At 43.7% G+C, this 12,287-nt stretch overlaps 2 protein-coding genes across 4 annotated transcripts in view; one reads left to right on the top strand and one right to left on the bottom strand.

Moving 5' to 3' along the window:
- Positions 1–12,287, top strand: part of LOC108131696 (uncharacterized) — a 41,377-nt gene that overhangs the window by 9,779 nt on the left and 19,311 nt on the right. For 2 of the 3 annotated variants that reach the window (XM_017250717.3, XM_017250716.3), the window contains exon 2: positions 4,578–4,804. The exons of the other annotated variant lie outside the window; for it this stretch is intronic. The gene's annotated coding sequence lies outside the window, so the exon portion shown is untranslated. The remainder of the gene's footprint in view (positions 1–4,577; positions 4,805–12,287) is intronic. 3 annotated transcript variants of the gene reach the window in all.
- On the bottom strand, positions 153–4,577 carry LOC108131698 (sodium-dependent nutrient amino acid transporter 1). Its single transcript, XM_043210997.2, has 6 exons — positions 4,438–4,577; positions 2,064–2,515; positions 1,645–1,873; positions 1,203–1,577; positions 502–1,145; positions 153–440 (listed from the first exon to the last, which is right to left on the bottom strand). Exons 2-6 carry the CDS (start codon positions 2,506–2,508, stop codon positions 187–189), a joined length of 1,947 nt encoding a protein of 648 aa, XP_043066932.1. The 5' UTR covers positions 2,509–2,515; positions 4,438–4,577; the 3' UTR covers positions 153–186.

The raw sequence follows: 12,287 nt of genomic DNA on the forward strand, positions 1-12,287 counted from the left end.
CTTTCGATGTCATCTCTGGAAACCATACATGTGTATGGTCTCGCCCTCGGGGCATCTCCAACTGGCATTTAATTCGACACTTAAGCCCGGACCCAGGCCGGGGTCTGATTATAAAAGGGTTGCCCTGTAGCCTCCCTCGTAAAGCGACGGCATTAAGTGGTGTATAGTTTTATTGCTAATTCAACGCTAACCGAAGATATTGTCATAGATTCTGTGCCAGATACTGCTGCGGCGAAAGAGGGCAGACACGTTGCCCTCCTGGACGAAGAGCTGGTACCGCTTAAGGGTGTGCGGGTCGGATGGTCCCCAGTTGGGCAGCGGCTCAAAGGCTTTCCGAATGCGGCCCCACAGGCCCAGTTCGGCGGGCTGCGCCCTGACGGCCGGTACGGCCCAGAACAGGACCTGGCACACACCGAAGGCGGTCAGGCACCAGCCGAAGACTGCAAAAAGGAGTAAATTCAATTAGTCCTTCCGGGGGAGTAATCCTACGGAAATCCTTACCATAAACACCGGGCTGGTAGGTGTAGTTCTTGTACTTCAGTGGCTCGTAAAGAACCAGCGTATAAATGAGTATCGTGAACATCATCAGCGGCGTGATGACCGCCCAGCAGATGCGGTAGTACAGCGAGGTCTTGATTCCCAGCATGAACTCCACATCGCGGCAGAGCCGCTTCACACCATAGATCCAGCCAATGGCCACCAGTTCGAAGATGGCCAGGACCAGAGCCACAAAAGTGGCTCCGTAAAAGTCTAGCAAGTTTAGCACGAACTGCCCTCCAGGAGTTATGTAGAGCAGGCCGAGGAAATAGCCCACCACGGCAATGCCAATAACTATAACCCAGTTTTTGAGGTTCACGAACTGATCCTTGATGACCGTGGACAGGCAAGAGGCCATGCCCACATTGCTTCCGATTCCCAGGACGAAAAGCATCAGGAAGAACAGAACGGAAAAGAGCTGGGGCAGCACCTTGAACTTGGCAATGGCATCCGGGTAGGAAATGAAGGCCAAGCCTGGTCCGCCATTAACCACACTTGAGATGTCCGTGGTGTTGTTCTCGTAGGCCAGGTTGCCCAAGATTCCAAAGATAATCACGCCGGACAGCAGCGACGTGAAAGTGTCCAGAGTGGTGACAATGTTGGCATCTCTGCGAAAAGAATTGGTTGAAAGAGAATTTTTAAAAATTAAAGAGCCACTCACTCACCTGTAGATGTTGTGGCCAAAACGGTTGTACGAGGCATACATGATAATGTTGCCGAAGCAGATGGCCAGCGAGAAGAAGACCTGCGTGACAGCGGCATACCACACTTGGGGCTCCAGAAGCTTGTGCCACTGCGGCCGCAGGAAGTACAGGACACCGTCGAAGGCGCCGGGCAGACTGAGCGCCCGGACCAGCAGGACGAACATCACGACGTAGGGGAAAAGGGCCAGGAAGTAGGAGGCCTTGCCGGAACTCTTTACTCCCTTAAAAAGGATGGCCGCGATGATGATCCAGGCAATGGCCAACGAAACCGCCAGACTCCAGCTAGGATATCCGATGCCGTCGTCAATGCTCGCCTTTTCGCGCAGGATAATGTTCCTGGAGACAGGATAATAGGCTTGTAGGTGAAACATCCTTCGGCTACCTGAGTATGCCCAGTACTCACGTGAAGTAAAACTCCGCCGAGGTCGTCCGAACCCCCGTCGTATTGGCCAGGCTAACCTCCTGCTGTTGGGGACCGGAGTCCAGGCAATCGGAGCCCCATTCCGGTCGACAGTAGCTCCACGGCAGGGTCGGGTAGAAGGAGTCCACAAAGTAGCGCAGTGTGAGGGCCATTAGCGTGGCGTAGTAGGTGGTCACGATGCCCGTGGCCAGAACCTGGCCGTAGCCAATACCTTGAAAGAGAAATATGGGTTAAGGTTTGATTTAGCACGCTAACATCCGCCAGCTCAGGCTCAAGTTGCGTGAGTCAGCCCCCTAATGGATTACACAGGACAATGAACGAGTTGGGAGACCTTTAATAAAGGCACTTTAAAGCTGATCCATAATTTGGTAATAAGTCTAGATGGGATTCATGGTGATTACCTCTCATAATCGGTGAAAAGTCATAGACCTTTACGCTGCCGCGACTCGAGAACTGCCCCAGCAGCATTTCCATGTAGTAGACGGGTTTTCCCACCAGGATCAGGACTATCAAGTAGGGTATCACAAAGGCTCCACCGCCATTCTCCAGGGCGGTGAACGGAAAGCGCCAGACGTTTCCGAGGCCCACGCTCAAGGCGATGCAGGACATGAGGAACTGGAGGTCACTGTTCCAGGTGGGACGTGGCTTGCCCTGCCCAGCCCCCGCCTCTACTCCACCAGGCTGCCCACTCGAAGATCCTCCTGGAGGTCGCTCTCCTTTGTGCGTGGTAATATTTGGGTGATCCTTTGATTTGTATGCCCCGGGTATCGAGACTGTGGAGCCCACAAAGGCCGGATTCAAGTGACCATTATTGCTGTTGTTGTTGTTGTTATTTGTTGTATCCATGTTGCAGCTGCAAATCAATCAAAATGTGTAATTGCATTAACCTTCACTGCAACCTCAACCACTTGAGGTAGTGGTCAAGTTTTGAGGCCTTATTCGGATCGTTAATGACCAGCAATCAGTTGTTTGCTTACCGGTTCAGTGGGACAAAGACACTAAAAATACAAATAAAAAAAAATAACAACAGAAATGCCAATCCCAGCTGGCAAGTCACTGACCCACTGACTTAGACGATTACACATTACATAACAATGGAGTGGTGGCACCTTTCTGGCCAAAATGCAACGAAAACTGCATCAAACTGGTAAAAGATCCGGCGGCAAAAGTCTTGGCTCAAAGCTTCAGGGCGAAACCAGTTTCCTGGCCTTTTGCAGGGAAAAGGTCTCCAGCGTATTGGCCTGGTTTTTTGCTGCAGGCCTCTTGTATTGTTTTTTGCCAGCCACTTGGGCTCTCATGTTTATTCATTTGTTTTGCGATAGTGTCACATCTTAAATTTCACATTGATTTATTGCCGCCTTTGGCTTGAGTTTGTTTTTGTTTTTCCATTTCTATAAACAAGAGAAAGTACGAATATTGTACAGGTAAAAAAACATGCCCATAACTGGTTACCCAAAAACAACTAGAATGTTTTTTTTGAACGTCTTCCTGGTTGAAAACTAGTTGACGAAACAAGACATTGGCCTTGTTAATGTAATACTTCGGACAAAATTCTAGAAACAGGTTGATTTTTAAACGAAAAGCTGTTACAATTCACTTTCATAGCTAATTGATTTTAGAACTGTATTGAATTACTAAGGAAACTGTCAACAAAAGCTGGTATAATAATATTTACAATGCTGATAAGATTTGTCTAAAAGAGTGGAGTTCCCTCTGCATTAAGATAAGATGACCTAAAACTGGACGATCCAGTGTAATCTTTCTTTACAATGAGATAAATTAAGAAAGAAACAAAAAATAATTATAGAATATCTAAGCTCGTAGAAAAAATACAAAGCTTTTACATCATAATATTCCTAAAGTATCACCCGCGAATTATAAAAAATTATTACAAATTTATTGGCAAACACACACAACCATTAATTGGGGGTATTCACCTATTGGGTTATTTCCATGTCTGTTTAATTTTTTTAGGATGAGCACAGATCGTCTCGAAATTGTTGTCACGTTGCGCATGCGCAGCTGCCAATTGTTCTGGTGGATTTGGAAAGTGAAGGCAAAACCCGGCAGAGCTAGAAACTTCGCTTTTGTTGCCACATGCTGCAGGTGACTCAGGCAACTTAAGTGTACAACCAAAGCGTGAAGTACCCTGCACACGTTCTAAATGAGTTTTTATTATTTTATATTGGCAAGAGCCAATTATTTAATTGCGCCCGAGGCGCTGACAGATAGAGCGCCTTTGTCCAGGCTTTAAATAAAATTTATTGCATAAAAAAGTGTGACTGCCTGATACAATGTGAACTGTAATCAAGTTAGACGAGTCGCATTCAGTCGGAAGAGTATCTTTCGTTTTATTTTTGGCGGCGTTGAACTTCCTCACTTATCTTGCACAGTCTGCAGACATGCAATTCGAGAATCTTTACGACTACTACCCATAAAGATATCGACAAGATAAACGAGGGTGAATGGGAATGAAAATGTATATTCGGAAAACCGACAAAGTTTCGCAACGAATTGAAAGGTCCGGGGTAAATTGAGAAACCTTCATCTGCACATCACTTTTCATTTGGTTGGCTGGGGGAGCTTTGTTATGCTCAGTACCTTAACAGGTTTCATTGAAAAATGTTTGTGGATTCAGCTACGTCACCATTTATTATGGCAATTTAGTTTTTTTTCGGGGGAGTATTGGGCTGTAAAACTATATCATTAGATCATATCTCTTGTTTGCAGTTTGCACACTTCACACTAGAATAAAATAATATTAAGTTTTATTACATTTCGGTTGGTTCTCAGGACTAAGTTCTCAGGTGTTTGGACAAGTGTCTCATGTTTCGAACTACTCTCGCGTGTTACAATTTATCACTTTTTTTTATTGCTTTAATTTAATTTAAATTGTGTGTCTATCTTAATTTCAGTTACGATCGTAAAACAATTGAGTTCCGTAGGCAAATGCGTTGAACCGCTCACGCCGAACGCCAAAAGCTCACTGAGCGGCGTCTGGCGATCGAAATAAAAACAAAGCCAGAAATAACTCGAAAACAAAACCCAAAAACCCAAACAGTTAAGAAAAAAAAATTTATGAAAAAAACGAGTCAAAAGGTGTTTTAAGGGGCGCTGGCGCTTAGACTTGACATGAGCCAAGGTAAGTGAAAATATGAAAATTAAGTAATTATCGAACTGCCGGCGTGCTGCGACTTTATTATTTAATGTTTACCTTTGTAGTTGGTAACTGTTGTGGACGTGCTTTCGAGTGGTTTGAGCCACAAAGTTTGAGATAAATGCTTTTGGTTTGCCATTATTTACGTTTTTGTTTGTTCACACAATTAAATAATAATTATAATAATATTCTCTTTTTGGCGGGATATGTTGGTGGCAGTTAAAAATATTGCTTCTTTGGTTGTATAATTTTTTTTGATATTAGTTGTATTATAAATCCCAATTAAAAACCGCCATAAACTTCTTTATTGACATAATTGGTCTAATAAAAATGTTGTCTAATCTCAAACTTTGGTCAAATAAATAGTCTTGTTTAAATTCTAAACTACTTTTGCATCTCGTGTAGCTTTTTATCTGATAGTATTATCTTCTTTTAGTTTAGCTCTTCATTTTTGCTTTCTCTCTCAGTTACTTGGATTTAGTTAGAAATGAAGAATAAATATTCCTTTTTAATTAATGATTAACTTTTGAAACTAGAACTTTCCTACAAGTTGAAATAAAGTTATAACTTCTAGAAATCATAAATAGTATTTAAAGGCAAACAAACAAATAACTTTATAGAGCTGCTTAGTCACTTTAAAATAGCATTTCTTTTGAGCCACATGCAGTACCATAAATGGGTTGTTAACTAACCTAACCCAAATGATAAAAGAGGTCTGGAACGAACCAGAAGAGAACCTTGATAAGAAACAATTATAAATTTATTATAGAGATACGGCAGCAAAACTAATTGCTGTGTCTGGGCAAAAATATGGCCGAGATGGGTGCTTCACATCCCCTAACTGATGTTGATGTTTTGGCCATGAAAGTAAAAGCTCTTAGTATATGTTGGCCAGGTGGGGAGTGAGTTAGTGGGTGCGTACGTGGAAGCAAACATTTTAATTGGATGCAAATTTTCGACACTTGGCTGCTGCGGTTCGTTTACCAACTGCGGCTCAACATTGTACTATAGTGTTCAGAAAATAAAAGAGACCCAGAGACACGGAGTGTTGTTTAGTGGATAACAAATTTTTGGTTTCTACCGGCACTAACACGCAATATTGACCGCAGCAGCATTTTCATGTGAACAACGCTGGAGCGTTGGCATATCGATCAAAACAATTCAATTAAAATGTGAACGAGATACGAGTTGCCAGCCAAGTGCCGAAGCGGCCTAAATCGCATTCCGCCACAAATGAATTACAGTGTGTAATGACATTTATTTTTACTTTTCAATTAAGTGCTCTTCGGGGCGATGGGTGGTGTGGTGCGTTTTTCTAGTGAGATGAGCAGACCCACAGACCGCTGACAAAAATTAAATCTTGTTTGCCATTTAAAATGTAATTAATTTTTAATGCACGCACATGGTTGACGGGCTTAATCTGCCTGTTTATGGATGAATATGTCAGCCCACTGGGATCTCGGCCAGCTTATAGGCACTGCATGTGTTTCTGTGGCTTATTAATTGGCCAGTTGGTAATTGTTTGGATACAGGTCTTAGCAACCATGTTTCGCATTGCAGTTAATTCGATTAATAAAATCTAATGAATGCCACACAATTGATTGTAATTTTAATGAAATAATTTCTGATGAAAAACGGGAGTGCGAAAGTGTTTTATTTTTCAAAAAAAATAGCAAGTGTCTCTGTTTTGTATTCTGCTCGTAATTCCTTATTTAATTAGCCTTTGGAGTCTGTTACTTTGGTTAATTTTGGTTGTCTGCTCGTCAGCAATTAGATGAATTATCTAGAATGTTACTAATTCACCGGACTGGACTAATTTGGTATTTTAATGAGCCGCAGGCAGAATCAGACCCAGACTCAGGGGCACGGGGGGAAGCGAACTGTGAATTTATGGCCAACGAACATTTCGGATTCGAGTTGACAAAAAGTAAAAGCCACTTACAAATTTTCCCAGTCATTTATCAAGTGCTACCAGGGCATAAATCGCATCCCGGCAAACAGCAAATAGCAATGACAGCGAAACAAGCGAGGTAAGCGCTACTACTACTAGTCTTTTGGCTAAAAGTCAAATCCAGGCCGTGGCCATAATGCCTCGCAGCACGCAATGTGTCCTTGGCTGAGCTCCAAGGAGCAAGCTCCGTTCCTGGCATTAAATTTTATGGCATTCGACTGTTGGACATTAAAAAGAAAAGACAACAAATGTCGCACAATGAGCCAGGTTAACGTTTTCGTTTCGGCGGGTCAACGGTAAGTGGCATATGGCACGTGGCAGGTTGGCAGCTTGGCAACTTTGTTGATTTATGCGGTCGGGTGAGATGAAAAATTGATGATTTAAATTCAACCTCAAGACTCAGTCTCTGAGAGCTGAATGTCTCCTCGGGGTGTCATTCCGGAAACCGAAGTGTGAGCTGCGTGCTGGTGTACGGCTGTGTGATTTGGGCCTAACTTGATTTGATCCTTATCCTTCTCTGTGTGACAAAGTGTGTGCCTGTGTTTGTTTACTTAATTAAAATGCCAGCAACTATTGGACTAAACTTGCCCTTAATTGAATCTAAGCTGTTGCAACTTTTACATCCTGGAATCCAGCAAAACTTTGCCTGATAGAGATGCATGAACTGTGTGCTAGCCATTAGCCAGATTACCTGTACTCCCAAGTAATTGGAACGAAATGTAATTTAGCTGGAATCTCGCCGGGAATGTGGCCAATTTGTTAGCCAAGTATCTTTTAAACTAACCCACTTTTGGTCGGAGTTCCATGAGAGCTTGTAATCTTGATGCTGCACATGAAATGCCACAAGTGTCTGGCACTCTATTATTGCATACTTTCGGGCGGCGACGCCATTTGAATAGAAACCGCATTAATCATACGCCCTGTGTGCCCTCGTGCCAGAAAACTAATTGAGCTGTGCAGCGCGAATACAGTAACTGCATTTTTCTCTAGGTCCTTTTTGCATCACCCCAACTCCCTTTTGTGGCACATCACGCATACGTCACATTGTCCACATATCAGCGTTGCAGTATATTAAGTCATTCTGTCGTGTTTGGCATTTGACATCATCACCGGCTACTCTCTCTCTATGGTGTGTGGTGTGTGTGTTTATGTATTTACATGTCTAAGAGCTTGTTAAAGTCACGTTTCTGGCAAATTCTATTATATTGTAAAGCATTTTCCCTATTTTGCGGCAAGTGGCAAGCGCCAGCTGCCATCTGCCATCAGTTCCACTGCATGCCATAAAAACGTCTACGGCACACGCAACTTGACTTTCAGAGCTGGGTCCAGACTATGGGTCCGGGTCTGGGTCGGGTCTGAGTCTCGGGTGCGGAGCGCATTTCGTGCGTATGGAAAGCGAAGGGGCCAAAACAAAAAATCTGCAATTCATGCAATTTTCATGGAAAATTTGCCACGCCAAGAGTACAGAGCAGAAAAGAGGAAACACACATATATGGCAGAGCCTCTTCCTGCCGCCAGGATGGTCCTCTTTACATACATATGCATGTGTATTAGTATCTGTGCTTTGAATGTCAAAATATTTGTGTGTTTGGCATTTCAAGCGTTAAATTTTTGCTGTCAACGCTCTCAACCCCAAAAAACAATGTCCTCCGTCGAATTCTAGAGTCTCGGCATCATGAGAGATATTTTTTGAGGTTTTCACTCATCTCATCCTTCTTGTTTTCCTGGAAACTCCACTCCCGGAATCCAAATTAATTTGCCTAGCACGTGGGCCCCAGTGATTATGTCTGTTCGGATGTGTGTCTTGCTGTTTGCATTTGTCTTAAGTGGCAGAGTCCTTGGCTTGATGCTCTGCAGATTACGGTCTACGTGAGGCATCGCCTCGATTGAGATTTGTATTGGGTATGGAGCTGGGACTGGGACTGGGATGAAGTGTCTTTGCTTTAACCCATCAGAATACTTGATATGGCATTTAAAAGAATTTATGCTTAATAAATTGCAGTAATTATTCATGGGGGACTTAAGTTAGTTAGGATTCTAAAGTAAAGATGGATTTTTGAGTATTAAAAGGGGAAGTATTGTGCTTTAATATGATGAATAGACAGAGAATTTCAGTGACACATATCGTTTTTGAAATAACCAACCAGTAGTTTGCAAAAAAAAAACTACCCCACCACTTGATCTGAAACTAGACTACACATTCCATTTCCAGATAAAGTGGAGGAGCAGCTATTTGCCCGCAGGAGGCTTTGATCCTTTTCCTGTTTTTTTGAGTGTGGACTTCCGTGTGGCCAAGGTACTTTTCCTAGTGGCTCCTTTGCTGGTACAAGGATCATTTGGATCACGGCCGGCATTTGGATCCACGCAAACGCCCTCAGGCTCATCAGGGACAATCATTTTGACGGTCTTACCGCCTTTTGTTATCAGGATAACTTTCATTCGTAAGGTCCTTGAAGTATTCGGCCTTGATTTTGCTGGTCAAATCGAATGTAATACAGACCAAGAGTGTTAGTTGGTCGTAAATTGCTAAAACTATACTTTTAATTCTTCCAATTTTGCCAGAAAATAAATGCCAAAATCTTGCTATTTAAAGGAAAGTCTACTTGGATGAAAGTTTATAAAACGGTAGAGATTTTTCGTTAATGCTTTAAGCTGCTCATCCTTCCAATTCGAAAGGACAACAAACAAAAGAGAAGGATAGTTTCGAGTAACGATGAAGTTTTTATACTCTTGCTGGATATTTCCCAGATTTCGTTCTCGGCTTTTGGCAAAATCGTAATATCCTATCGCAGGGCATTAAAAAAGATAAATGAAGTCGAAAACAGGCAGACTCGTCTTTCCGCCTCCTGTGGCAGATTTGCGGCTGGAGCCGGCTCCAAAAATATGCCGCTGGGCACGCCCATTGCCACAGAACCACCGCCACCGCCACCGCCCACTGCCATGCGTGATGTTTGCTGGAAGCATCGGCATGTTTTCCACCGACATACAGCTGCATGTGGAAAGTGGCACATAATTAATTCAAATTAATTACGAATTGTGTGGAATTAGTGCTTGTGGCAAGGACTAAAACCAGACCAGGATCCGGGACCCTTTTTCCTCGGGATGTAGGATCCTAACGGAGGGCGATGCTCGGCCTACATTTCATGGGTGGGTTTTTCGGTCCGTCCTCCTTCAATTTCTAAGAGCGTTTCACTAAAATGCTAATTCTCAGCCAGAGGTTCTTTGCAGCCTCCTCGTCCTGGCCAGCCAGCCAGGCGAACTGCTCTATTGTGTGTTTGCGTTTTGCCGTTTGCCTGACCCAATTAGCGCAAATTTGCAACAAAGTCATAAACTGAGGCGGCATTATGCAGGCTGATGGGGCGTGGCTGATGGCCTGGCATTTATAAATCAATTATGCAGCGATTGCACGCTCATTAGTGTCAAACTCAATTAACGCTTTGACAGTTTTGGCCCGAACGGGGTTCAAATCGCAACGACAGGCGACACGGATTGAGGTCAGTTCCGTTTTCCGCTTTCCGCTGTCCGTTGTCTATTGTCCGCTGTCTGATGTCCGTCGTTGGTCAACTCAAGTTCAAACTCATTAATTGGCCAATCCGGATTCCGGTAGAGCTTAGACCCCCTGGAACTGCTGACACTGACAGGAGCTGCCAGCGATTACTAAAGATAATGAGCTTCGGGTCGTTAATCGATTCTTGCCAGACGGAAGTGATTTTCAGATTAATATTCATTGCATGTGTCCTAAGAAGATAAGTAAAGGAATTACTATAAAGACTACTTTTGTATTTGGAATTAAAGTCTAAGCCAACTGTAAGTCCATAAGAAAAGTATAAATGAAAATAAAATGGGATATCCTTTGTGAAACCTACTCAACCTTCGACATAATTAAATGTCAATTGCTCACGGCCTTGGTCAAGTAATCAGCTATGCTCTTGGTGGCTTTTGTTACAACAACTTTTTGGCTCTAGGCCACCATGACATTCTTGAACGAGAATGGACCATTCAGCAGCAATGTGTGCTCATTTCTGCCACATAGCTGCTGCCAACAGCCGGTGTGCCTTATATCATAATTGCAATCTTGCATAAATGCGTTCGGCCCGAGTCTTTTTTCGAGTGAGCTTATGTTTGCTTGTGGTCGGTATTGGATATGTTTGTGTGCGGTTTATTTGTTTGTTTGTCCTTCGGATCGCCATTTTAGTATGCGTCTTTTTTACATCAGTCCTCGTGCGGCGTATGGTATGTCCTCCTCCTGGCATCATTATCATCGTCATCGTGACTGGAACACGTGTTGTCGTCTCCTCCGCACAAAACATACAAACCCAGAAACACACCAACCTCGCCATGTCCATGACACACTTGCTCCGCAATCTGTATGGGTGCGAATGAGGTGTGTGTGTGTTTTCCATTGCATATCTCGGTGTTTGCATCTGCCACCCAACCAACCAACATCTAGCTACCCAGCCCCCATGGAACACCCTCCGCAAACATGTGTTCCTGAGCTCCGGGGCGCCCCTCCTGGCCAACCTCCAGAAACGCATTGAAACGCGTTTTGTTTGCTCTGGCTCGGATGGTGGTCACTGCGTGTGGAGATGGGGGACAGTGGCATTGGGGTCACTTGGCTTGCATGTTATTACCCAGCCTCCAGTCTTCTGCCTCCAATCTCCGCCAGAGTCGATTTCCTTGATTTTGTTCCATTCCGCCACGTTTGCTCCATTAGCACTCAATCATCGGTCTGATAGCCAGACCACTCGTGCATCAAATTAATACGAAGCGCCGGGCGGCGAATGTCATCAATAAGGCTCAGAGGCGTCAGCTCAAGGCGCACAATATCCGCTATCCACAATAACCACAATAGAGCCCTCCTCTCTACTGTCGTCTCAGCCATCTACACCGTCGTTTAGGCCACGTGACCAAGTTAATTTGGCGTTCTGGCCACAAAACAATTAGTAAGCAAAACAAAGCAATTACAATAGCAAACAAGGGGGAATGGGGGCGACTATAGTAAAGGAAGTTTCGATGGCAGGATATAGACAGCTGTGGAGTTACACAAGCCAGCACAATTATGGGTTTAATCCTTTGAACAAGTCCGCGGAAAACAGTTTGTAAACTTTTTGTGGGAGCTTAATAGTTTGATTTTCGTTTTGGCAATTAGTTTGAAGCGTAATTCTTTAATTACTATTTAGGATTACAGGGTGTCACCTATTAAAGGACCTCTGTAATGTCTATCTCTTAAAAACTCTATTTTTGTTGATCAGTTTTGAACACTTCCAAGCTAAAACCATTATGGCCATCCACTGGCATCAGAACTCGCATATCCCCATAGTTTTTGCCATTTAATTTGGGCAGATGTCTGCTTTAGTTGGCTCGATTAAAACCCCTTTGCAGTGGTTGGGTTTTGTGGGTATTTTGGTCAGCGCTGGCCCGCCCCTCCATTTCGGAGGACCGAGTGCTTAATAGTAGCTGCAGGATATGCATGACTACGTATATGTATACGCATATAGATCCATTCATATCCATGCA

Source organism: Drosophila bipectinata, chromosome 2R (genome assembly GCF_030179905.1).
Source record: "Drosophila bipectinata strain 14024-0381.07 chromosome 2R, DbipHiC1v2, whole genome shotgun sequence".
NCBI lineage: Eukaryota > Metazoa > Arthropoda > Insecta > Diptera > Drosophilidae > Drosophila > Drosophila bipectinata.

Coding starts and splice junctions, on each gene's coding strand:
- LOC108131698 (XM_043210997.2), bottom strand. CDS start 2,508: ATGGATACAACAAATAACAACAACAACAACAGCAATAATGGTCACTTG. Junction 1,578..1,644: donor TCGGCGGAGTTTTACTTCAC/GTGAGTACTGGG, acceptor TCCTGTCTCCAG/GAACATTATCCTGCGCGAAA. Junction 441..501: donor CTACCAGCCCGGTGTTTATG/GTAAGGATTTCC, acceptor TCCTTTTTGCAG/TCTTCGGCTGGTGCCTGACC.